This window comes from Prionailurus viverrinus, unplaced genomic scaffold (genome assembly GCF_022837055.1).
Source record: "Prionailurus viverrinus isolate Anna unplaced genomic scaffold, UM_Priviv_1.0 scaffold_39, whole genome shotgun sequence".
Taxonomy (NCBI): Eukaryota; Metazoa; Chordata; class Mammalia; order Carnivora; family Felidae; genus Prionailurus; species Prionailurus viverrinus.
The window spans coordinates 3,605,619-3,631,262 of record NW_025927607.1 but is presented as its reverse complement, the minus strand read 5'-3'; the positions used below and the strand labels follow the sequence as shown (position 1 = coordinate 3,631,262).

Sequence of the window (25,644 nt, the reverse complement as noted above, 5' to 3'; positions counted from 1 at the left end):
GCCAATTTTTTCTGGCCTCCGGGCTTTCGGATGAGAAATCTGCTGTAATTTAGGTCCCTTTCCCCTCCAGGTAATGCCTCGTCCCATCAGTACAGACTTTATATTTGAATATTAAATATTTATTATTTTAAGCAGTTGTCAAATATTTTAATATATCACGTTAATATATTAAATATGTAATATTTGAATATTAAAAAGAAACTTTTACAGGTTGGTAAAGCACACAGTTGCAAAAAGAGCTGTGAGCCTTCTCTATGACTTACACCGGGCTGTCAGTGGTAAAGAGTGGATGTAATCAGCAATATGGTTTATTGTCAGCATGTTGTGGACATAATCTAAGGGCATTTCCTCTCAAACCTGAGACCCTTAAAAAATATCCCTCAATAAAGTCTCATGAACAGCTGCCCATGTGTGGACCAGCCACAGGATACCAGGCCACTGTCTCTGCCCCCCGCCCCCCCCCCCCCGCACGCCCAGGTCAGGCCCCAGGGTGCTTCTTTTGTCTGGCTGCACCCCCTCCCCTCCCAGGTGGGCTGGGGGGCATGAGTGGCTTGACAGGAAGCCTCTCCCCACAGGTGGCCCTGGGACAGGCTCTGGGGCTCATGGGACGGAAGGCCAGGGAAGAAGCTCAAGGTTTACACAGCCCAGGAGTCCAGGTAAGGGGTGTGGGTTGAAGGGTGAGAGGCTTCACAGCCCCATGTCCCCAAGCCCAAAGCAGCTCAAGTGACCATGGCACCCGCAGCTGCTCCCACACCCTGGTTTCCAAGGCCCCGTGACCCCTGGGGATTCTATCCCGTCCAGGGAGCATCATAGACTCTCTCTCAAGAAAGGTCTCCAGGCTTGGGGCAAAGGTCTCTGCGCCGCTGGCCTGGAAGGTGGAGGTGGGGAGGTCCCAACGGCCCCTCCGTCCTGGGGTCCACTCGCCTGGTCTGGGCTGCCGCTCGCCGCCAGACACATCCTGTAGACTTTGAGGTCAAGCCTCCCAGTGCCAGGCTGCCTTTCAGAACAGCTCCCACACTATCCAAAGAAGCTGGCACCTCCAGAGCACAGAAGAGGTTGGGCAGGGCGGGGCACCCAGTGCACTTAGCACGCACGGAGTCATGACAAACTCCGTTAGGGGCGATTGTTTATAATCGAGGGAAAGTGAAAAACGGAAGGAAGAAAGGGAGGAAAAGCAGAGGAGGAGGGAAGGAGGGGTGGGGGAAGGGGGAGGAGGGGGGAGTGAAGATGGAGGAAGAGGAGGGAGGAGGGGGGAAGAGGGAAGGAGGGGGGAGGAAGGATGCAGGAGGGGAGAGGGAGGAGGGGAGAGAGGGGAAGTGGGAGGAGGGGGGAGGGAAGATGGAGGAAGGGGAGGGAGGAGGGGGGAAGAGGGAAGGAGGGGAGAGAGGGGAAGCAGGAGGAGGTGGGGAGGGAGGAGGGAGGAGGGAGGATGGAGGAAGGGGAGGGAGGAGGGGGGAAGAGGGAAGGAGGGGGGAGGAAGGATGCAGGAGGGGAGAGGGAGGAGGGGAGAGAGGGGAAGCAGGAAGAGGTGGAGAGGGAGGAGGGGGGAGGGAGGAGCGGAAAGGGAGACCTGAGCAAAGAGTAAAGCACCTGCCCTGCGGTCAGGCCTGTCCTAGCTTCGAGAGATCCACCTGTAGAGCAAGATCCCCACCGTTTGGTGTCCCTGGGGCCCCAGGAGTGTCTGACCCAGCATGGTATCTGTGTGGCCCCGAAACCCTCACTGCAGGACAGGACTCGGGGCCTGCTGCTGGCAGCTGTCCCGGGGTGGGAGTCCCATCCCGCAGACACTCCGGGGACTCCGGCCTGCATCAGAGGAGGGGCAGCCTGGGCCTAGTAAGGTGGCCTCGGCCACGTTGGAAGATCAGCCTCAGAGGGCGTGAGGCCCCGCTCTGGGGCGACCGGGAGCCACACACACCCTAGCGGGCCCAGTCTTCCTGCACGAAGACCTCCCCGGTTTGCCCTGGCTTCAAGTCCGTGGTCTGTCACGGCTCAGAGGCCATCGGGACCTGAGCGGCACCCCTGTAATGTGTGTCTTTCCGGGGCAGGGATCCCCGGTGCACAGGGTGCAGGGTGCAAACGTGGTTCCGCTAAGGACATGAGGACAGACCCACCTGGAACATTCCACATCTCCCCTCCCTGGACAGCAGTGGCCCCAGGTGGCCCAGCACTGCGGCCCCTGAGTGGGCACCACCCTGCTCCCGTCTCCAGAGGCTTCCAGTCTCCCTGGGGAAGCCACTGACTCCTGGCTCTGTGCTGCCCCTCTGGCTGCCCTCCTCGCCCTCTGCCAGCTGACCTGTGCCCTCAGCCCTCCGGCAGCCGGGCAGTGTGCTGTGTGCCTGCTCCCCTCCTGCACCGTCCGTGCACCTGCTCCTGTCCCTGTCTGTGCTGAGTGCTCCTCTCCGACACTGTGTGTGGTGCTTTCTCAAGGGCCTGGATCCTCTGGTCATAGGCGGGTAGGAGCTGACCAGTGGGTCCCCAGTGCAAGTCTGAGCCTTGTCTTGCGGCCGTGGCCTGGATGAGACCTCGGTTTCCCCTCCTGTCAGGACCGTACCAGGACTCACACTGGGGCATGTGAGGCCTGATCAGAGCGAGGGTCCTGGACACACAGGGCGTAGGGACGAGACCACATGGAGGCCTCACTCTGAAAAGCATGGCAGGACTCAGTGGTCCTGCTGTGACCCCAGGTTCCTTCCAGCGAAAGCCTCGTGTCCTTAGCAGAAGTCAAAGGCCGGGGTGGGCATAGATACCTGTCATAGGAACGGGGTGACCTTTCCCAGAAACCGTGAGGGCGACCGTGAGGGTTGGCAAGTGGCAGGGTGCTGGGGAGGCTGAAGCAATGCAGCCCCACGGCCAAGATTTGGGGTCCCACCCCGTTCCCGTGTGGGAAGGCAGCAGGGCCTCCCCAGGTGCTGCAGAAATGCTGGCCGGGGCCACTTGGGCAGAGAGAAGAGCTGCCACCCATCAAGGCTACCCCGTGGGCTGGTGACGGCTGCTGCTTTCCTGATCCTGGGGCTTTCTCATCGAGACTCCCTGGAACGGGTCCCCGCCCTGCCGGCTGCAGGCTCTCCAGAGCCCTGGGGTTAGACAAGTGCCTCTCCCTGGGGCAGGAAGGCCACCTGGGTTTTCCCAGGACTTCAAGGCCATGAAGTGCACCCCCGCCCGGACCCTGGCGCCCCTGCATCTGAAAGAGAGACCCGTCTCCCCACCTCCTTGTCCCCGCGATCTTGTTTTGCAGGGCCTCGGAGGAACCGGCAGCTGCTCGCTAAGAAGGGGCCATCTGTGAGCAGGGGAGAGACGGGCTCGCGGGCAGCTGGACAGCAAGGAAGGACACCGCAGGGAGCAGCAAGAAAGGTCAGACCCTGGACCAAACCGCAATGATTTTCTGACCATACGCCGAATAATTTCTGTTCTCTTCCTTGTGAAGTGCTCGCAGATTCTCTTCTTTATTTCTAAACAGGGGCCTGTGTGGTCCTCTTTGAAAGATGTGCTTCTTATCTGTGGCCTTGCGGAGAAGCTCACCTTCAATCTGGGAGTCTCGATCCAGAAGGCTCTAGCGCTGCCTGGTCACAGGTGGTCGCGGGGCGTGCGGGACTGACGTGGCCAACACCCTTCTGGGTCATCTCCAGACAAGTGTCACAGGTGTCTCCCTGCTCCGTGTTTCGGGCACAGTAAAGAGTGTGGGTCCCTAGTTACTGCGTTCCCGGAAAGCACATCGTGAGGTTCAAGGCATCCTCGGGAAGCCTGCTTTTCCAGAGATTCGCCATAGCTCCGACGAGACGAGAGTGGCCTGGGTTAGCCGAGAGGGTGCTCTCCAGTCCCACTGCTGTTGATTGCCACGCCTCTCAACGCTGGGCCTCGGTTTCCCCGCGTATAAAGCAGGCACGTGACTGCCCTGGGAGAACGTTGTTTAGACTGAATGGAATGACCGGCTGCACCCCAGCATTGGCTGGGCTTATGCCGTGTCTTACTTTGGGCTAAAATCAGTCAGATCTGCCTCAGGGGACCCCAGAGCCCTCCCCAGGGGTCCTGCCTGTTTCCAGGGGTTCGCCCCCTGGGTGCCTCCAGGTTCGACTCCCGAGGCATCGGTCCACACCAGGGAACGCCTGGCCGGCCACGTGCAGCTGGCTCAGTCACATCCTCTGTGGCCCCCGAAGCCGCTCTTGACAGAGCAAGGACATTCACACAGTGTGTCACAAAGCATGACCCCGCCCCATGTACCCCTGCTCTGTGTACATGTGCGTGACAGAAAAGTCTCTTCGCGGGACAGCCCCCGCTCTGGACTGCGCAATCTGGCATCTTCTGTGTCGTTATGTTCCAGTCTGTTCTACTCGTTAGGAAGAAAACGCTAGTTGTGAGCCACCAGATTGACTTCCTGACCCATCTTATGAGTCGCAGCGCCCCCCCCCCCCCCCCCCCCCGCACTCAGGCTTGAAGAGCCTGGTGGAGAAGGCCACAGTGAGGGCTTTGGGTGAATACAGTATTTATTTTTCGAAATGTGAGCACAGAGACGTTCAGCATTAGATCCAAGTTCCTCTGCTGCATCTGCGCCTGGGGCTCAGGCCGAGTCCCTCACTGCCCCCTCATCGCCTCCTTCCTCCAGAGCCAAGAAGACACCGGAAGCCTGTGCCGGCTGGCTTTGGCGTGATCCCGGTGCACACCTCCCCCCACCTCCCCCCAAACATGGGCTTCTCCCTTATGTGGCATCTGAGGCCCCGGAGCCTTCTCTGCCCCGCGGGGATGGGGCCAGGTGGCCGGGTGGTTAGATGTCTGGGCTCTGAGGCCCACCAGCCTCTCCAGCTGACCTTGGTGAGTTTGGAGACTTGCTTTCTCCAGAATGAAAGTTACCATCTGCCAGCCACCTCCAGGGGCCAGGCCCGCCGGGTTCTCCTGCAGTGTCGGGTCCGCTGCTGCTTTCTGTGAAAGGGGATCCTCATGGTCCGGCCCCACCTGGAGAGAGGGCAGACGAATGACCAGCGTAGAATAAATGTCAGCTGCGCTCGCTCTCGAGGACTCCTGTTCTTTTCACAGACCTCTCCCCTGATCTGCGGGGGCGCGCCTGGTTCTAGTCTTGCACATGCTGAAATGTCGCTAGCCAGCAGGAGTGAGTCACGAGAAATGCCCACGAGCTCCACGCGCAGAGAGAAGGGAGTGAAGGAGGGAAGTCTTTGGTCCTGATGTTGGCCACCTGCCCCCTTGGTGCACCTATTAGGGCCTGATCTCTTTGGGGGTTAGAAACCCCCGGGGTTCAAGTTCACTGGCAGCAAAGCTCCCCTAGTCTGCAGCATCAGCTCCTAGTTCTAGAAATCCAGCCAGGGGGAGGGGAGCAGAGGAAAATGCAGTGTCTGAGATGGCTCCCTCGGGGTGTCTCTGGGGGGACCAACCTTTCTGGGCTCCGGGTGCTGGCACGGGGAGGGGAAAGAGGAGGGGGAGGATGGCAGACGGGGAGGAGTAGGGGGTTGGAAGGCAAGGCTCAGGCTTCGGTTGGTTGCCCTCCTCTCCCCTCCCCTCCCCACAACACCTGGGAGGACTGATGGCAGCAGAGGTCTCCGATCTAGGAGAGGACTGTGGAGCCCAGATGTCATGAAGTGATGACACTTCACGTGGCAATGATGCCACGGGAACCCATGTTCATCATTTTGAGTACCTTTGCACCAAAGGAGGGCCCCCAGGATGGTGCCTGCATGCGGTTTTCAACCCTGCTGCCTTCTTGAGCAGCCTGGAGGGTTCAGACCAGGGACCCCGGCCCGGTTCCAGCTCCCAGGGAGGGACTGCTCACCGGGGTCGAGGCTCATCAGTAGAGTAACAGAACAAAACTGGGGCTTCAGAAAGTATCTTTGGGGCCTAGATACTGGATCCCTCTTGGACTCCTCCCAGTTATCTTCCAAAGCCAGGGCTATTAAGTGCCAAACAACACCCTGACTCCACGTGCACAACCCCAGCTCCCGCCCCCGGCTCAACCCCCCCAACCCCTCAAACTCAGCCCCCATCCCGCGGGCTACCCACTAACCCCCGGGCTCAGACCCCGCCCCCCGGGCTCAAACCCCACCCCTGGGCTCAGCTCCCCCCCCCACCGCCTCCCAGGTTCAGACCTCGCCCGCAGGCTCAGACCCCGCCCTCTGGGCCCAAACCCCACCCCCGGGCTCAGGTCCCCCCGCCTCCCAGGTTCAGACCCCGCCCCTGGCTCGGTTCCCCCCCACCCCAGGCTCAGACCCCGCCCCCTGGGCCCAAACCCCACCCCCCGGCTCAGCTCCCCCCGCCCCCCAGGCTCAGGCCCCACCCCCAGGCTCAGCTGCCCCCGCCCCCAGCCCTCTGCCCCCTCCCCCCCACTACGGCTCAGACCCCGCCTAACGGGCCCCGCAGAGACCAGCCCTCCGCTCCTGCAGAGCCCAGGGCTACGCTGACGGAAGACACTAGGGACCTGCCGAATTTGGGGTGTCTCAGGAACATTCCCGCCCCATATTCAGCGTGGACGAGGGCACCGCGCTTGGGGGTCGGTGGCCCGCGCGTTTCGGCCGTGCTGTGAGGCAGTCGTGACGTTATCAAGAGAGGCGTGGGGCGGGGGCACTCGGCGCGGCGGGCTCATTCTCCGCAGGTGCCACCCGCTCCACCCCTGCATCCGCCTTCACGTGGGGGCTGCCATATTGGCACACTTGAGGCTTCTCCTGGTCTCAGCCGATTGGCTCAGGGATGGACACGTGATCCAAGCTGGGCCAATCAGGTTCTTCTTGTGCGGATACTCCCGATACCAGACAGGTGAGGCAGGGCTTTGCCCACCCGCTTTCTGTGCTGGCAAGCAGGCCAGTGTGGCCAACATCAGCCTGCCTCCCCCTGGGGGCCCCCCTGGGACTTCCGCTCCCCCCTGCGTTTGGCCTGTTGGGGAGCGCAACAGGCCTGATGGGGAGGAGGGGGGCCAGGAGTCAGGATACCTACCGTTCCTGCTGGCTCCCCGTCTCTGGCTGTGTCCCCGCTGAGGTCACAGCCCCCAGAGGCTGCCTCCTGTCTTCTGGTCCCTTGTGGTTCCCTTACCCTCTCCCTGCCCGCACGTTAGTAACTGGTCTCTTTGTTAAGCCCTCCTGGAATTACCCTAATGGACTGTGTCATCTGATGTCTGCCAGGATCCTGGTCCCCCCCTTGGAATTGTGCGCCAGAGCCCAGAAGGAGAAGTCGGAATTTGGGTGGGGGGCAGAACTGAGAACTCGACCATCGCGTGGCTCCGGGGGCCGGGGTCAAGCAGATGAAGGGGGAAGCCGTCTCCCTTCCCTGATTGCATGCCTCCCAGCCCCGTGCTCCCAAGCTGTCCCCGCAGCCTCAGCATAAATTTGCTTTTCTGCTTAAACTGTCGCAGGGTCATTCTGTTACGTGCAGCCAAAAGTCCCGACTGATACACCACCAGGCAACATACAATCTTGTAACTGCTTCAGACTACTTTTAAAACAGAAACAGAAGAATTTTCATTTCCTTCCAGCCATTAACTTTCCCACAAACCCAACACCAAAATGTTGATTACAGGTGCTGTTAGAATAAAGTCGTCTTTAGCAGAACCAGGTAGGGATGACTCGGGCCACTGGAGAAGGGCTGTCCTGTCGCCGAATACAGGCGTGCCAAGCAGTGAGGGACAGAGACCCTGACGGTGGGTGACAAACTGGGAACAGAGCCAACTACCGGCTTGTGTAGGGACGAGATGCTTCTCGGCTGAATCTCTGGGGCCCGCCTGCCTCCTCCTTCCGGCACCTTCCAACCACTGGACAGTCTACGTGCATCCTGGGCCCTGCTGACCTCTCAACTGGCCCACCTTGTGTGGTAGGTGGAGAAGCTGAGTGCTGGCCCCAGAGGGAGGGCAGGACCTCCTGCGAGGCAGCTTGGATCCGAAGGGCCCATGTCACAATGAGTGACACCCAACTTGGACAGCGAGCAGTTTCATACGAAGTGCGATGCATTTGGTTTTGGGTTTTCTCTTGGCCACACTTTTTTTTTTTTTTTCAGGTACACAAAAGACTATCGGGAACGTTGGCTAGCTGAAGTTCCGATTCACGTGAAGATACCACGAACACAGATACTTGTGCACAGTCCCGGGGGTCCTGGGCCGTCCCCCGAGGGCTGCGTTTTGATCAGCGTCTCCCTGTGAGGACCGACCGCGAGGGAACAGCTTTCCTCAGTCGCAGCTTGCGTTGGAGGGAGGGTGTCTCCAAAGATGTTAGGCGTACGTATTCATGAGCCACAATCGACTCAAACCTTAAATGGAAACTTCACAAATTCTGTCCCCGCTGATGTGTCCCGGACCAGCTTAGGAATCGGTAAAAGCCCTGCCCTGAAGAGCCAGACAGTTGGAGCCAGCAGGGACAGAAGGTAAGGCCACGAGCCGGCAAGTGAGGCCAGGTGTTTAAACACACCTGCACGAGCCTTTCGCGAGTGCCGGGGACAACAGAGGACTGTCCCCCCGGCTTCCCTCCCCCTTTGCTCGCTTTATTTCAGTGCAGCCGTGTGCGATCGTAATAGACGCTGGGTAGTATCTGAAGGAAAACGCACACCCACTTGTCCTCCAGCTGACGGAGGCGACCTGCCGCCTGCCCTCTCTATCCCCAGCGGTCTCTTGCCCACCCCCCGTGTCATTCTCAGCCACTCCCGACATCTCCTGTTTCCTGCGGGTTCGCTGACGTGAAAATGCCCGTCCGGGGTTCGTGTCAATTGGCCTCTCGGCGCGGAAGGCCCTTCACTCTGTTTTGCCAATGGAGCGCCCTCTTGGGTTCTAGATCACTTTTCTCACAGCGACAGTGGTTATTTAGCTCCCGAATTAGCCCTCGTGGCGATGGCGAGTTACCCGTTGTACTTCGTGGCCTAAGACTATCCGCGTAACCTTCATCGGCAGCAGCGTCATTCCCCGGGTGGGAATCCTCTGCGCGCTGTCTCCGGGCCGCCTTCGTGCCCTGCCCACTGCCGGCGGGCGCCTCGGAAAACAGGGCCGGCCCAGGGCAGGCCTTCCCGACCACCCCGGTTGTGCCCACGCTGGCTGGGACACGGGAGTGTCTGACCTCGGGGTGCGGTCAGCAGGCTCCCTCTGGGCTCCACCCCGCTGCCTTTTCAGTGTTTCGTCCCAGGGAAATGTGAACTTGATCTCCGGCGCCCACGGCGGGGAGACCCGGCCCCAGGCCACGCCTGCGTCTCCACCATTGGTTTTTGGAAATCTGTCTGATGTTTTGAACGAGATGAGCTCGAGGCAGGCCCCAGCCCATGGGCACTGGGCATGATTCGCATAGGTAGGCTCCTGAGCTGCTGTCTGATCTAGACCCCACTCGGGAGGGCGGGCGCCCAGAGCCCGCCGTCTCCCGCTCCTGCTTGGGGACAGGGTGACCAGTAGGGCGGACCGCAGTGTGGACACAGCTGGGACTCCGACCGCCGCCCCGAGTCCAGTGGAGCCGGGACCCTGGGGCTGGGGATCCCCTCACGCCAGGCCGGTGAGAGGCTGGGTCAGACGCTTGGCGGGGTCCCGTGGAGCTGGGCTCGGCCGGGCCTCGGGCGAGACAGCTACGCGTGCGTTTTGTGCTTTCTCAGGCTAGCCCCTCTCGGGGCCGAAGTCCGGCCACCTGGGCTCGCGCTTCTGAGTCACATCCCGGTGTCCTTGTCGCCCTGTAGCCCTCCCAGCAGGCACGAACGGTTTTCCCATTTGTGCTTTTTGCTGTGCTGGCCGGGCTGACATTTTTTATTTATTTATTTTCCAAGGGTTTTTGGGTTTTCTCTTGGCCACACTTTTTTTTTTTTTTTCAGGTACACAAAAGACTATCGGGTCAATTTTTATTTTTTTATTTCCAAGGGTGCGGTTTTTTTTCCAAGGGTGCGGTTCGGTGGTTTTTAGTATATTCGCAGATACGTGCAGCCGTCACCGTGGTGAGTTTTAAAACTTCTCGTCCACCCAGGAGGAAACCCCGGCCCTTAGCCCCCACGCTCGGTCTTCCCCCCGCCCCCACCCTGAGTCGCGGCTGATGCACTTTGGCCTGTTCTGGACCTTTCCTTCCTGTCTTCTCTCACCGAGCGTGTGTTTAAGGTCCATCCGGGCTGTAGCAGGTGTCAGCACGTCTTCCCTCGTCGTGGCCGAATAACGCCCTGTGGGGGATAACCTTAGGAACCCCCCGGGCTTACACCAGTGGGTTAACAAGGCACAAAGAAATACGAAGTCAGTATAATGTGCACACCCGAGTTTGGGTAAACCAGATTGGCACTCCGAGAATAGGGGGTGCAAAGGCACCCCGAGAGTAGGGAGGGGGTGCTGCGCCCCCAAGAACAGAGAGAGAGAGGCCAAGACCTGAAAGATAAATGGCACAAAGGTGCCCAATACACAGGAATAACAAGATTAGATATTCAGGGTGAAAGCACCCCAAACTTAGTACTATAGCAGAAAGCTGCTTTCATAGGAGAATAGGGCCAGGTTCGGTAAATTGGTGAATCGGACTTTGGACCGCCGCGCTTTAGGCAAAGCAGCCCTGAGCGGAGATGGTTAACAAAAGAAAAGGTGTCTTGTCAACCCTGCCCCAGGCCGGCAAAGACAAACAGGCACGGCGCCTCCTGTCCGCTGTTAACAACCATCTGCCCATCTGCCCGGCGCCTGGATTTTGTCTTATGTTGACCCAAGCCCCAAACGGGGTATGTCTTCGAAGTCCCCCTTCCCCCTCACATCCACAAGTTAACACGTTCCTGGTTTCTTTGTCTCTATGTACACGCCCATCGCGTTTGCAAGCCTCCTGATCTGAATACAGACGGGGCAAGGAGCCTTATTCCGGGCTCTTGTCTTTTTCCCCCAACAGCAGCCATCTCTCGTCTGAATCCTGCGTCCGCTCTTTTGCTGGCCAAAAGAGAACTTCGGACTTAGAGTCTACGACACGCCCCTCTGTGTGGCTGTGCCACGTGTGGCTCTCACGGGCATCAGTTGGTGGGCGTGGGGGGTCGGTTCCACCTGTTGATCTGAGTGTCCGTGCACAACTGTTCGCGTGGCCGCGTGTTTTCACTTCTGTCGGGCGTCTACCCAGGAGTGGTCGCTGCGCCGCGCGGTAGCTCTGATTCACCAAGGGGCTGACGGGCGTCACAGCGGCTGCTCCGGTCGCATTCCCACCTGCAGAGCACCGGCCTCCCGGCGCTGCCATCCCCACCAACCCGCCCTTTCCTTTTCAACCCTTTGTGTTATTGTGAGGTTGGTGGTGGTGCCGCCTCTTTTCCTTTCTGATTTTAGTAGTTTGGAGTCTCCTCTCTTTTCTCCTTGGTCAGGCTGGCTAACGGGTCGTCGCTTTATTGAACTTCCCAAGGAACCGGCTTTGGTTTCATGGATTCTTCTGTTTTTTTTTTTTTTTTTTTTTTTTTTTTCATTCTCTCTTTCATTAACTTCCATTCGAATTTCTACGAGCTCTTTCCCTCTGCTTCCTTGACATTATTGTGCTTTCTTTTTCCGGTGTCATCAGATGGCAAGTCAGAAAGACTTGAGGTGGGTCTCTTCCTTTTTTACGATTTTATTTTATTTTCTTTTTAAGTTTATTTTCAGAGAGAGCACCAGCAGGGGAGGGGCAGAGAGAGAGGGAGAGAGAATCCCAAGCAGGCTCAGCACTGTCAGCGCAGAGCCCAGCTCCAGGCTTGAACTGACGAACCGTGAGATCACGACCTGAGCCGAGATCAAGAGTCAGACGCTTAACGGACTGAGCCACCCAGGCGTCCCGAGGTAGCTCTTTTTTAACGCAGTCACTTAGCGCATGAGTGTCCTTCTAGAAACGCTTAGCCACACCATGCACGTGCGGGCCTGTTGGGTCTCGCTTTTGTTTTATCTCGAAGTATTCGGAGGCTTACTTTCCGATTTATCCTTGGACCCCTTAGTTATTTACTATTTAGGGCGTGTCGTCTAACACGTCGCTGCGAGCGTCCCGGTTTGGTTACCATTTCGTGTCGGTCACAGAACACAGCGCTGTTTTCCGTCCTTTCTCGCGATGGAGGTTTATTTGTGGCCAGCACGTCGTGGTCTGTGCCAGAGAACGTTCCGTGTGTGCTCACGAAAGGTGCCTCCTGTGGTTGGTGGGGCGCCCTGTGGAAGGCTGGCAGGTTTTCTGTGCGCTTGGGTCTATTTCCTGGTGATGGTGTCCTGGCCACATCTGTTGCGGGCCGCGGGGGGTGTTGAAGGCTCCCGCCGTGGTCGTCGAGAGGTCTCTTGCACTCCCATTCCTGCCCCTTTTGCTTCTCGGATCCTGGAGATGTGCTGGTGGGGGCTCTGCAATCGTCTCTTCCTCATGGACGGCCGCACAGTGTCCCGCTGACCCCCAGCAGCATATTTGGCCCACGTCTGTTGTGTTTGCCACCGGGGTGGCCACTCCAGCCTTCCCGCGTCGGCCTCTGAGTGATGCACCCGTTTCCGCCATTTTACTCTCGACGCGTTTGCATCTCGGCTCTGCAGCGTGTCTCGAAAGTGGCCGTGTTCCCAGGTCGGCATCTCACCCCCGCTCACCGAGGGGGTCGCAGGAGCTGGGAGGCACCCCTGCCCTGCCACCTGGGTGTCTTGCCCGACTCCGAGTCCCGCACTTCGAAAGCTCCTACGTCACCTGCCGGTCTGCCGACGGCTGGGGCGAGTTCGAAGCCCCGGGTCCCTCGTGCACGTTTTCTCATCTGGTTTTCACGCTGCTCGGCGCACTGGGCCTGCTGCCTGCCTTTCCAGAAGCACAAGCTGAGGTTCGTGGACGCAGGATGCTCTGCTTGGGGCTCTACAGCCAGTGGGGAGCGGGGGGCCCGGCTCCGGGCCCCCGCCGCCTGGGCGCCGCCCCGCCGGGCCGGGCCCGCATCGCAGCGACGAGACGGCTCGGCACCGGGGGGTTTTACTCCCAGGTGCACGCACTGTGGCGGAGCCCCCCTCCCGGACCCCTGACCCCGCACAGACGCTCAGCCCGGCCGTGGCCCGGCCGCTCCAGTCTCTGGCATCTCTCCGTCCCGCGGCGGTAGGAGGTGGGGGAGGTCGGGCGCCAGCTCCTCTGGGCTTCTGGGTCCCTGTGCCTCTTCTTTCCGTGGCCCAGCGGCCAGAGTCGTTGACACGGCAGCGCCGTCCACAGGGTGCAGGGGGTGGGGCTCGGTGGGTGCCCAGGGAAGGGGAGCCGGACGCCGGGGTGCTGGCCACGTCCCCTGCGCCTGGGCTGCCAAGAGCGATCACTGGATGCAGCAGTTTTGAAGGGACTTTCTTCTGATTTGACGAAGAAACGCGGTGGTTTCTTCTCAGTTTCCCACGCAGTGACAGGCCGCTCACGCAGCACGTACTCGGCCGGAGGGAGGGGCGGCTGCTCCGCCTGGCGGTGGCTTCACAGCCTGGCTGGGCAGGTGGTGCACCATGGTCTTAGAACCTCCCCTCCCCCCCCCCCATGGACTCTGCTCCAGCTTAGCACCCCTCCCCTCTCGACGCCGCTGTCCACACGGGAGCCAGGGTTCTCTAGCCTCCAGCACCCTCCGATGACCCTGCTGTGTGGGCACCACCTCCAGGGGGCGTGGGGCCCTGAGTGGGGCCGGGCAGCCAGCCGGGAAGAGGCGGGAAGGGGCTGAGCTCCCAGCTGACTGGTTGCCCTGGCAAACTGGGCGGGGAACGTGGTGGGGGGGGGGGGATGCCGGTGGCACCTGGGACACTGGCTCAGGGCTGGCGGCCAGACACGACCTGCCCCACGGGGAGCCGCTTCGGCCAGTTGCCATGCCCGGGGGGCCTGCACCCCAGGGAGGGCGGGGCCCCGTCCCCAGAGCCCCGGGCCTGTGGGCTGCTGGTCCCACAGAGATGCCCTCCGGGGGGATTTGCACGCCACGCTGAGGGCGCGGCAGTCCCCTGCCTGTGTCCTGTGGGTCCTGCATGCGTCACACCTGTGTCGCACATGAAGCCACAGCCTGGGAGAGGAGGGACCTAGCGATCTTCTCATCTGTCCACCTCTGTTTTAGCCAAGAAAACCAGGTCTCGGAGCATGGTCTCATGAGGAGGTGTCACGCGGGAGGGGAGCCGAAGTCCGGTCACCGGGCACGCTGGTGGTTCTGGGTGTCAGGGGACAGCAGGTGCTGCTCAGGTCCACGAGCACAGTCAGCGCCTCCACAGGTGGACATCTCTGCTGGCCCTTGTTGCGATCAGCCTCTCTCTGTCCCTCAGCTCTGCCCAGAGCCGTGTGGCCTCGACCCGGCTCCCTGCTAATGCAGGTTGCGGGGCGGGGCGGGGGTGTCTCAAGCTTCCAGAACAGCAGCCCCCCCCTCCCCCCCACACACATGCTGCCCTGTCCTCCTCCGGTTAGCCCTGAGCTTTGCGGACATCCCGCGGGTGCCAGGGAGTTCTCTGGCCCCGGAGTCCCCTCTCACCTGCTGGGAAACGCCAGGACCTCGGTCCCTGGGGAGCCGCTCTCCAATGATGCACCCGAGGTCCAAAGACTCACAGACGACTTCCTTTCCAGTTACAAAATGTCTCACACACACACGACTGAGGACGGTAGGACTGAGGACTGAGGCACCTGTGTGCCCACACACACATCAGCCAGACTGGCAGCGGAGGGCCTCCAAGGTGTGTCCTGGCCTTCTCGGGGTCGTGGGGTGATGGGGGCGGAGTGACCACAGGAGCGTCCCCTCCCGGCACGTACGGCCTGCGGGGCCAGGCGTCGGGTGGGATGCGGGGCTCCCCGTAGCTGGGCACGGTCACCCTCACGGACCACGGGGAACCGGGGCTGCGTGCTGCCCGCCTCCCGACCCGATGCTTCAGAGAACTGGGAGCTGCCGCCACCTGCAAGTGTGGCCTTCCCTCTCGAGTCTGCTGGTTTGTTGCTGCCCGCTTGGCCGCTGCGGGAGAACGCTGGCATTGGCTCCCAGAAATTCACTCTGGGCTGGTGGCACTTACCCCTCCCCACCCCGGGGCGCTGGCTTCAGGGAAGTCGGACCGGCCTGGTCGTGATTAATGGACACAGGTCTGCCCCGGAGAAGCTAACGTAACAAGAGCCGTAGGCCTCTGCCTCTGCGCTCCTGCCTCGGCCACGGACGCACGCGTGTGTTTCTGTTGGCCGCGGCCCAGGTACCATCGAGAGGTGGAAAACAATCTGGAAATCTGAACAGTGTTGAACAAGGAAAGAAAACGCTCAATCGACCCAAACAAACAGAGATACGGTCTCTCCGCCCCCGGCCCCCCGACGTGATGCTCCGCTGGGTCTGGGAGGAAAACAATGAGATGCTGAAGGAGAAACACGTGAAAACACGCAGCCTGTGAAGACAGAACAGAGTGCATCCGCCCCTCGGCCGCAGCCCCGGACAGACCTGGGACCCCGGGGCAAGCCCCCCGGGGAAGAGGGACCTGGCGAGTGGGGCAGGGCTCTCCCGGGGCTCCGGGCCCGGCCCAGGCGACCTCTCTGTCTGCTCTGTGGACAGCACGGGCGTCCGGGTGTGATGTGAACGCCTCTCCACGTGTCACCCGCTTCCCTGTCACGGATATGTGAGTGATCTTCCCGCAAGGATGCGCTGCGCCGGGCACAGATGGGCCTGGGACACGGCGGTGGGGGGGCCCGGGGGCTGTCACACGGAGGTGAGAGGGTCGGGGAGCCCGAGGGGCGGCGCCGGGGTCTCCGGGCGGAGCCTGGTCGTGGAGCATGAGGACCAGGTTGTAACCCCACCTGAGGCAGCAGAACTGCTGCCCTTGGAGGCCGTGTTCCGGCAGGTTCCACATCCGGTTGCAGGGGGGTCATGGGAAAAGCACCGGGGCCGACACTCTTGGTCCTTCTGGAAGGAGGGAGCACAGAGCCAGGTTCCACACGTGCTCTCTTCATGGTGAGGGCTCCGGGGACCCACCGTGGGCAGCGGGGGGACGTGCGCACACAGGCAGTCGCCTCCCCCTCAGAGCCTCGGGCGTGGGCCAGGGGACCCTGATGGCGCCCCCGTGCCAGGGCCGTGAGGCGTGCGCTCTGGGCGGGCTGGGGGGAGGAGGGCTTCCGAGGACGTCCCCCCGCTGCCGTGCAGGGACCGCCCCACCTTGCGCCGTCCTGACAAGTGGTCGTGTGGCAAAGGTGCCGCGTGAGGTGCTGACGAGGAACGGCTTTTGGAAGGATGGGGGTTTGCGGGTCCAGGGCAAGGCCCGAAAGAGCTCTGCTGTTCCTCCGAGCCCTGCGGCTGCGCCAGGGGCCCACGGCCCCCCCGGGGTGACCGAGGCCCAGGGGACAGCGGACGAAGCGATGGGAACTCACAGCCATTCACCCAGCTCCTGGCTCAGCGTCAGGCGTGTGGCCCCCCCCCCCCCACCGGGGCCGAAAACCGCACGGCCCGGGGAGGGTGAGGAGCCGGAGGGCCGTCCTCCTCTCTGCAGCCTGCCCCCCACCACCCCCGGCTCTGCCTCGAGGGCTCCGCTCGTTCTCAGGTCCTGGGCAAGACCGCAGCTCAGTTGTGTCCCTTTCATCTCACAGAAAACTTAACCTTTTTACCCAATTATGGAGGACAGGATTCTAAAGGGGCCCCGACATCTCCCCACGTGGGGCGCCTGCCTGGGACACTTTTCCCCGTGCAATGGGGCGTGGGCACATCTGTGGACACTTCACACGGCCAAGAGGACTTCGTGAGTATAATTCAGGCTGCGGGCCAGTGCACTTGGATGTCAACCAAAGGGAGGTCGTTTGGGTGGGCCCGGCCCAGTCGCTGGAGCCTTTTACGTCTGAGCGGGGAGGTCGGATCGGAGAGCGCGTGTGGTCCTGCTGGCCTGCAGACGGTCGCGTGATGCCGCCGGCCCGAGGGCCACCAAGCAGGGGGGGTGCGGGCAGCCTCCACAGGTCAAGAGAACGAGACGGTTCTTCCCCAGAGCTGCCCGCAGGGGACACAGCCTGGTCACGCGTCGACTCCGGCTTCGTGAGACCCCGAGCAGAGAACCCGGCCACGCCGCGCTGACTCCTGCCCCACAGAACCGTGGGCCAGTGAAGCAAGCGTTGGCCGAGCTACTAAATTGTGATTATTTAATACGCAGCAACAGGTAATCATACAAAAAGCAGCACAAACGCATGGTTGCAAAGTTAGCAAAACCAGACACAAAAAGAAGGGAATGGAAACCACTGATGGTGAGTCCGCCCAGACGGGCCTCTGGCTAACGTGGCTGAGCAGCCTTTCACCTATTCTCTCTCTCTCTCTCTCTCTCTCTCTCTCTCTCTTGCACATTTACCAGCTGTATCGGGCTGCGGTTGACCTACACCGCGTTTTAATGTTTTTAAATCATGGTACGGTTCGTCAGGTGGACGTGCGCTTGCTCCCACGAAGCCTGCCCCTCAATCAGGATATTGAACCTGTCCTACCCCCCGGAGTCCCTTATGCTCCTCTGAGGCCCCTTCCGCCCACGCCCGCCCATCCCCGCCACCCCCAGGTGCGTGATGACACCGTTCTGTCACTGTGCAATGCAGCAGTCCCCCCCCCCCCCCCTCTTAACTGTGGTCTCAGTGACCGGCGCTCAGCCGTGGTCCCGGAGCAGATGATCCTGCATCACCAGCCCTCGTCACTGGCCCACCTCACCGTGTGGGCGTTCCGTCACCTCCCAGCCTCCCAGGAGGAGGGGCGAGTGCAGGGCAAGAAGACATTTCGAGAAGAGAGAGACCACATTCACGTACCTTTAATTATAGTGCATGGTTATAATTGCCCTATTATTAGTTATGGCTAATTTCGTACTGTGCTCGAGTTTAAAGTACACTTCACCGCAGGTGCGTATGTGGAAGAGCACAGTCTCTGGAGGGTTGGGTGCTGTCCCTGGCTTCGGGCATCTGCTGGGGGACTTGGAAGCATCCCCTGCAGATAAGGGCGGGGGCGCTTCTGTGCTCTCACGTCCAAGAACCGTGTGTCGGTGGAATCATGCAGTCTGTGCTCTTTGGTTTAGTGTTTTGATCTCCGTGTTTCCTCACGCTGCCTTCAAATTCAGTAAGTTCAAGTTCATCTGCAAGATCGGACCTTCTGTTGATCCCATCCAGCCACTTTCCATATGAGACTCACAGTTCTTGTCTCTGGGCCTCTGATCTGGGTCCTTATGGCCTCTCTCCACCCTGTTCAAGGTGCACGCCTCCCCCTCCCTCCTGGAACGCACGGGGTCAAGTTATGACGGGGGCCACAATGTCCCGTCTACCTACACATTCATCTGCGTCACGTCACCCTGTCTCAATCAACTTGTCCTAATGGGTCACACTTCCCTGCTTCGTGGCACGCCTGGTGGCATTTCACTGGATCCAGACGTTGTGTGCTTTACCTCGTCGGGGGCCTCGGAGTTTCGTAGTCACGTGACTACTGGTCTCCTCAGACGCGTGTCCTGCTCAGCGCTCCCCTGTCTTGGGTCTGTCTTATCAAGCTCCCCACACTCCAGGCCGGGCCCCTTGTCCCCGGGCGGTGAGCCCGCACCGGGGGGCGGGGGGCTCAGCTGGGCTTTGTTCCCATCCTGCGGCATAATGTCCTTCGTTTCCTCATGGCCAGCGTCTCCAAGAGAGCCCTTTCCTGTTTTGTCCGGTGTTTTCTTGGTTCAGACCAGAGGGTAACTCTAGTTCCTGTTATTCCATCTCAGCCAGATGTAGAAATATTGGCATATATTTTGAAAAAGAAACAATCAAGCCAGACCCGGTGTTTTGAATCCTAGTCACCATGCCTGGAAATGGTCAGTCAGTGGGGTTCGGGCTATGTCCCTGCAGAAGGCCCGAGGAGGTTGGCTGCAGGAGATCGAGCCCCACCCCGTGCCCTCGGGGTCACTGCTGGGCTCAGGTCCCCGTCGGATGTGCCCATGGGCCCGTCTCGTCTGTGAGCTCTGGGGAGCCGGGTCCCGAGACGCTGACCAGCGTCAGAGTGGGGCAGGGGGACCCTGGGTGAGGACGGGTTGCCCGTGGAGGAAAACTCACACGCGAGCAGGAGATCCTTGTCGGGACCTGGTTCCCGGGGCCGAGGCGGGGAGGCAGCTGCGTCCACAGGGCCGGCCTCGTGGAGCCGACACGCTCACACCGTGAGTGTTGAAGGAAACCACGACCTGTCGTAACGGTGTCCCCCAAACTTTTAACTTAAATTTAGTGAGTTGAACCCATCGGTCTCGTAACTAGAGCGAATCCACCTGTCCGTCCACACCCAAGTTCCCGTTCGGGGCCCTGAGAGCCGGCCGCACCCCCACCCCGTCCTCCGGTCCAGGACCCGGGAAGGGACAGGGCGCTCGGAAATTCTCTGCCACGGAAGCTCCGCGTACACGTCGCTGTCCCAGGGATGTCAGTCCTGTCCAGCGTCAACCTGAGCGATGGTCCCCTAACCACAGCAGTGACACCAAACGAGAGGAAATTGCTTTCTGCGAGAGAGCCCAAACATCGCAGTTTCTGGATCAGTAGAAGAGACGTGTTGAATAGAGTGACGGGAATGTTCGATTTGCTCCGTCTAGAAATCACATGAGATGGGAGCCATTTACTAATAAGATTCACATGTGTGGAACGAACCCATAAAACACTACCCTGAAATTATAATCTTATCAGGTCTCTAAAACATGGCGTAAACACTTAGTAATAGCAATAAAACCAAAGGAGGAAAAAAGTTGAATTTATTTTAGAAGACAAAAATCTGGCTGTGTGTCTGGGTTATTTTAGTGAATTTATTGGCAATAATAAAGATAGTGTAATTACAGTACTTATAAATAGGATAAAATGTAAGAATCTCATGCAAGAGTTATTTAAATACTCCGCAGTTGTAGAACATTATCTAAAAATTATAATCTGAGAGGTTTGAGACATTGATTAATCACTTCATGGCAGTAAAACTAAGAGAAAAACCAGAATTAACTTTAGCAGAGTGGAAAGTGTCGTGCTGTGGTTTTGGGTCTTCAGAAGCCTCCTTGGAGGATGGGGACAACTTGGAGGCAAATCACTTCTGCTTTGAGGCTGCGTGGACAGTGCTTGGTGTAGACACATCTCTGGGCACGTCAATGGGCATATGCATGTCGGGGAGTCCTGGGGTGGGGCCCCAGGCCCCTAGGCAGTTTCTTCCTCCCGTTCTGGAATCTGGGGAAGGACCGACCCTCTGCTGTGAGGCCAGGGTGAGGGAAGGAGGGAGCCCAGGTCGGCGACACCTTGTTCCATGGGCAGGCTGGATCGAAAGAGTTCTGTCTCCCGCTTCTGACTGTGATTTTCTGCTGTGGCGAAGCGTTCCCAGGGCGGTGACTTCCCTGCGTGATCTTTAAGGGCATGGACTGTTCTGGCACGTCCATTAATCCCGCACACATTTGGGTGTTTTCTTTATGTTTAACTCAGCCGCATCAATGTGTCCTTGGAACCCCTTTGGGTCACCGTCCAGAGGGCCCCCTGAGACCCGCTGTCTCTCCGTGTTCCCGAGCTTCTTTCTGCTGACGAACTAGGTCACCAGGCCCCCCTGCGTGCCAAAGCTCGGTCGGGAGCTTGGTCGGGGGCTCCCCGTTGTGGAAAATGCCCATTTTCAAAAAAATCTTTATTGCAGGGGCGTCTGGGTGGCTCAGTCGGTTAAGCGGCCAACTTCGGCTCAGGTCATGATCTCGCAGTTTGTGGATTCAAGCCTCACACGGGACTCTCTGTGCCGACAGCTCGGAGCCTGGAGCCTGCTTCGGATTCTGTGTCTCCCTCTCTCTCTCTGTCCCTCCCCAGATCGAGCTCTGCTTCTCTCTCTCTCTCTCTCTCTCTCTCTCAAAAATAAGTAAACATAGGGGCGCCTGGGTGGCGCAGTCGGTTAAGCGGCCGACTTCAGCCAGGTCACGATCTCGTGGTCCGTGAGTTCGAGCCCCGCGTCGGGCTCTGGGCTGATGGCTCAGAGCCTGGAGCCTGTTTCCGATTCTGTGTCTCCCTCTCTCTCTCTGCCCCTCCCCCATTCATGCTCTGTCTCTCTCTGTCCCCAAAATAAATAAACGTTGAAAAAAAAAATTTTTTTTAAATGTAAAATAAAATAAAATCTCTATTGTGAAGTTCACCCTTTTGAAGTGAGCAATCTGATGGTTTTTAGTCACTTGACTGTGTGGCACAACTGTGGCCATAAACAAGTTGGAGGTTCTGTTCGTCACCCACTAAGATCCCCTCAGGGCTGGAAGTTTGGGTGAGTTGACAGCCTGTCCTTCACTTTCTTTCTGATTCCGGAGCCCCTGTCTCCTGCCCCAGGACACCCTGGCACCCTCTCTGGGGCCACAGGCAGCCCCGTGGCGAAGTTTCGGGAGCGTCCCCAGGAGGCTGTCCTGCACCACGAAGCTGCCGCTGGGACGGGGCCCACTGGCGGGCTGACCCCAAGAGCCCGGCGCGGGAAGGGCGGTGTTCGCTGGAACCTAGTTTGAGAAACACTGACGGGGAGACTCGAGTCCAGTGTCCCCAGCTGAACGCCCTCCCGCATCCTGCCTCCCTCGCTCCATCACCCTCACGTGCCACCTTTCGCACGTGTGGCCCTGCACTCCGCCTCCAGGAGGCGCGTGGTCAGCACTTGCTTTGTGCCACATACTCTCAGAGCCCGGACACAAGGCGCAGAGCAAAACGTAACAGGGCCCCCCTGTCCTCCCGTAGACGTGACACAGTCCAGTTGTTGGGATTTTGCTTTGGCTCCCGAACAGCTGCCCCTTCTTGGGAAAGGAGGTGGCGGTTTTCAGGGCCGCGGTGTGTGAGACGGCCGCTGCTGAGACTTGGCGCGTTCATGCCGGTTAGCCACCTGCACCGACCCCTGGCCTCTCCTGTGTCACCCGTCACTCGGCCTCCCTGGACGCATCTTCATTCTTCACGGGTGTCTCCAGTGGAGGAAATACAGCTGCTGGCAATGTCCCTCCAGCATCGTGGGGGCTCTGGGTCCACGGACGTCCATCTCTGTCTCCCCTGCACCGTGACCAGATCTCAGAGCAGCCTGGCTCAAGTTCGGTCGAGGAGAGTGTCTTTGCCAGTGGGTGTGGGGCGTGAGTGTATGTGTCATGGGAGCAGAGACTCCCCTGGGTTCCTGGCCCCCCAAGAGGAGGGACAGGGCATTTCAAACAGTGTTTATTTTATTTAAAGCAGGAAAGAAACATGACATTTTATGCAACTCCAGGATCTTGGAACTACCATATTTACATTACACAAGGAACCAGCAAACAAGGCTGCCTGGGGCTCATTTGGCTGCATATTGGGTAGCACAAGAGCTGTTTGGGCGCAGAATCCAGGACACCGGGCACCAGCGGGGACATCAAGTCTGCACCCCGGGCCGCTGTGTTGAGGAGGCAAACACTTCCCCCTTTGCCTGAAGGTTGGGCCACCGTCAGACTGGCTGCTGCTGGCTGTCCCCATTCTGGGCGGCTGCTGTCTCAGGCTCGGCCTGGCTCCCGCCGTCCGACGGCCTCTCCCAGCTTGCTGGGGACCCCTGTGCACCTTCCCCCTGACAGCACCGCGCCCTCTCTGTGCCGTGTCACACCCTCACCCACCAGCTACGCGTCTGGACAGAAGACACACGAAACCAGCGCCGTGGCAGTTGACGTCCTGTTCCACGTGCACCTGTCTTTCTTCTTCCGTATTCTGGGCTCCTTGCCTTTAAGTAGGACCCGGCTGACAACATCGGCACTTACTTACTGACAGACAGGCCTCCTCCGGCCGGAACGTGCCGGCCTCGGGGGATGCATGCCGACGTGCATCCCGGAGCCGCCCATGGGGTCTGGCGCACAGTAGGCACACAACACAGACTTGCTGGATGGCTGGATGACTCCGCGATCTCTCAAGATGGTGGGAAGCGCTGTGACCACTTACTGAGCGTGCTGCTGTGTTCCAGCATCTCGACTGTGGCCGATGACCCTCGAGCAGTGCAGGTTGAACTGCTTGTGTCCACTTACCCGTGGCTTTTTTACAGTACACACTAAATGCATTTTCTCTCCCCTGTGACTTCCTTAAGAACGTTTTCTTTTCTCTGGCTGACTGTGTTGTGAGAATACAGTATACAAGGCATACAGTGTACAAAATACGGACCAATCAGCTGCCTATGGCATCAGTAAGGCTTCTGGTCAGTGGTAGGCTACTTGTAGTTAAAGTCTGGGGAATTCAAAGTTCTCTGTGGTCAACCGTGAGGGGTAGGCACCCCTCACCCCTGTGTTGTTCAAGGTCAGCTGTGCTTTGTCACCGTCATGAGGGGAGACTGTGCTTCTCTGAAACTCTTATTTAAGCATTGCCCTGCTCTGCTGTCGGCTGGTCCTGTCACGTACGCACCTCTGTGACCCGGGTCATGGGAGGCGGCGAGGAAAGAATGAGGTGCCTCTTCTCAGAAGGTGTTGGCAACAGAAGGGATGAAATCCGTGTCCCCTAAAGTTGCAACACAGCAGCAGGAGAAGTGTGGGAAGGGGCCGGGACTCTTGAGGGCCACCCCAGAGAGGGGCAGGAGGCAAGGGCAGTGACTACCCTTGCTGGGAGGCCGCTGCCTGAGGCTCTGACCACCCCCCTGCACAACCATGCCAGCCACTGACAGGAGGGACGAGGCCCAGGGGCCTTTCCAACGCTTTCCTGGTCCTCTTTCATTTGATGTTTAGTGAAACCTTGTTCATTCTTACTTAAAAGTTACCAAGATTTTTTTTTTCTTTTCTCACCATCTTTGATGACTTCCCTCCAGATGAAATTCATTTCCAAAAGTGCATTTCTTTTTCATTCCCCCCTCCCCATTTGTTTTATATCCAAGAAATATTCACTCTTTGGCTAGAGTATAGAGATTATTGAGGCAATGCCATGGCTTCCAGAAACACATATATTAGCAGGGGGACAACCTGTCTGCATTAACACACGGTAAATCCCATGGAGATTGCCTTCTCCTTCCTGCCCACTGTAACCCCCTGAGGCCCATGTAACCCTTGGGTGCAGATACATTTGGTGAAGGAGTGAATAAGAGCTAGTTAGGGGCACATACCATATGCCAAGTGCTACGCCTTGTGGTGCTTGTACTTTATCGTATTAGATTCTCGCAACCACCCCAAGGCAGTAACACCATGCAACAGGGACTGCCATGGGAGCACTGACAGGTGACCACGTGGAAGGACATTTCAAGAAGAGGAGCAGAGAGAAGACATTTGAGCAAGAACTTGAAGGGTGTGAAAGCAGGATCTGGGGAAGGGATGAAAGTCAACCAGAGTCACCAGCAGGGTTAGATGCCCCATCAAGTGACTGACACGTTCACCATGATATCATTTCCTCCCCTCTGTCCCAGGAGGACTTTCAGATCATTGATGGGCTGGACCACCCAGAGAAAGGACCTGAGCTCCTGAGAGTATAGGGTAGGACTGAAGCATATATGACTAATTACACTCAAGTTAAGAATGAGACCTGGGGGCGCCTGGGTGGCTCAGTCAGTTAAGCATCCAACTTCGGCTTGGGTCATGATCCCATGGTCAGTGAGTTCTAGCCCCACATCGGGCTCTGCTGACAGCTGGGAGCCTGAAGCCTGCTTCCGATTCTGTGTCTCCCTCTCTCCCTGACCCTCCCCTGCTCACATACACACACTCTCTCTCTGTCAAGAATATATAAACACTAAAAAATTTTTAAAAATGAAAAAAAAAAAAAAAAAAGAATGACACCTGGATGCTTTTTGGTACCATTTAAGAGAGGAAGTCAGCATCAACCTTGAGAACTGTTTGAATTTCTAGAACCTATGGGTTTGTCCAAATATGATCTTTTAAACACACTTCTGTTTCCTTGAAGGCTAGAGGGCATTCTCAAAACATTAAGGGCCCCCGACCTTGCATCTTGAACAGCAGGCAGAAGGAGGGGGTGGATTGGTGCTGGGTGCTAAGAGGCTAAAGCTGCTGGACAAGTGGCTTGAGTAGAAGGGAGCACCAGCAAGAAATAGCACCACAGTTCTAGAGAGGAGGGCACCACATGTGTCCTCCTTGAAGCCTGTGGAATTAAGACATGGAAGGAGGGAAGGAAGTTCTCATCAAATTGAGACATAGGACAATTTCTATTATATATTTCCTCTTGAGTAAGTTTTGGTTGTCTTTCAAGGACTTTTCCCATGTCCTCCGAGTTATTAAATACATTGGCATAAAGTTGCTCGTAGTATTCATTTCAATATCTGTAGAGTCTGTAGTGATGTCTCCCCATTCATTCCTTATGTATACAACTCGTGACTTTCCCTTTTCCACCAGATAATCTCGATAGATGTTTACCATGTTTATTTATATTTTCATAGAATCAACTTTTTAAAAAAATATTTATTTATTTTCGGGAGAGTGCAAAAGGAGGAGGGGCAAAGAGAGGCGGACAGAGGATCTGAAGCAGGCTCTGCGGTGACAGTCTGATAGCAGAGAGCCTGATGTAGGGCTCAAATCACAAACCACAAGATCATGACCTGAGCCGAAGTTGGATGCTCAACCAACTGAGACAAGCAGGTGCCCCAGAATCAACTTTTTGATTTATTTATTGTCTCAATTTTTATGTTTTTGTTGATTGCATGGATGCCTGATTTGATTTTTAATTCCTTTTTTATACTTCCTTAGAGATTAATTTTGCTATTTTTGATGATCTTCAGAATGGAAGTTTTGATCATTAATTGATCATTCTTCATACATTTAATGCTACAGATTTCCCTCTAAGTGAAGCATTAGGTGTGCTCTATAAATGTTGATATTTTATGTTTTCATTTTTATTCAGTTCGTGATATTTTCTAATTTTACTTGTGATTTTTTTTTCTTTGACCCAATGTTTATTTAAAAGT

The 25,644-nt window shown here is 58.0% G+C and overlaps 1 protein-coding gene across 3 annotated transcripts; it reads left to right on the top strand.

The window, feature by feature from the left end:
• The first annotated feature begins 570 nt into the window (after positions 1–570).
• LOC125158938 (uncharacterized) lies at positions 571–24,317 on the top strand. Of its 3 annotated transcripts, XM_047846613.1 has the most exons (4): positions 571–656; positions 3,236–3,351; positions 7,984–8,346; positions 21,108–24,317. In XM_047846613.1, the coding sequence occupies exons 3-4, from the start codon at positions 8,192–8,194 to the stop codon at positions 21,973–21,975; spliced, it is 1,023 nt and encodes a 340-aa protein (XP_047702569.1). In that variant the 5' UTR covers positions 571–656; positions 3,236–3,351; positions 7,984–8,191; the 3' UTR covers positions 21,976–24,317. The 3 variants fall into 3 exon arrangements, 2 of the variants coding, with proteins under 2 accessions (XP_047702569.1, XP_047702568.1); XR_007149584.1 differs by lacking the exons at positions 571–656; positions 3,236–3,351; positions 21,108–24,317 and adding exons at positions 6,349–6,753; positions 20,440–20,499; XM_047846612.1 differs by lacking the exons at positions 571–656; positions 3,236–3,351 and adding an exon at positions 6,349–6,753.
• Positions 24,318–25,644: the final 1,327 nt, after the last annotated feature.

Excerpts from the sequence above, each read along its gene's own strand:
- LOC125158938 (XM_047846613.1), top strand. The coding sequence starts at position 8,192 with ATGTTAGGCGTACGTATTCATGAGCCACAATCGACTCAAACCTTAAAT. Across the intron at positions 8,347-21,107 it reads GGAGCCAGCAGGGACAGAAG|GACACCCTGGCACCCTCTCT; the intron begins GTAAGGCCACGA and ends CTCCTGCCCCAG.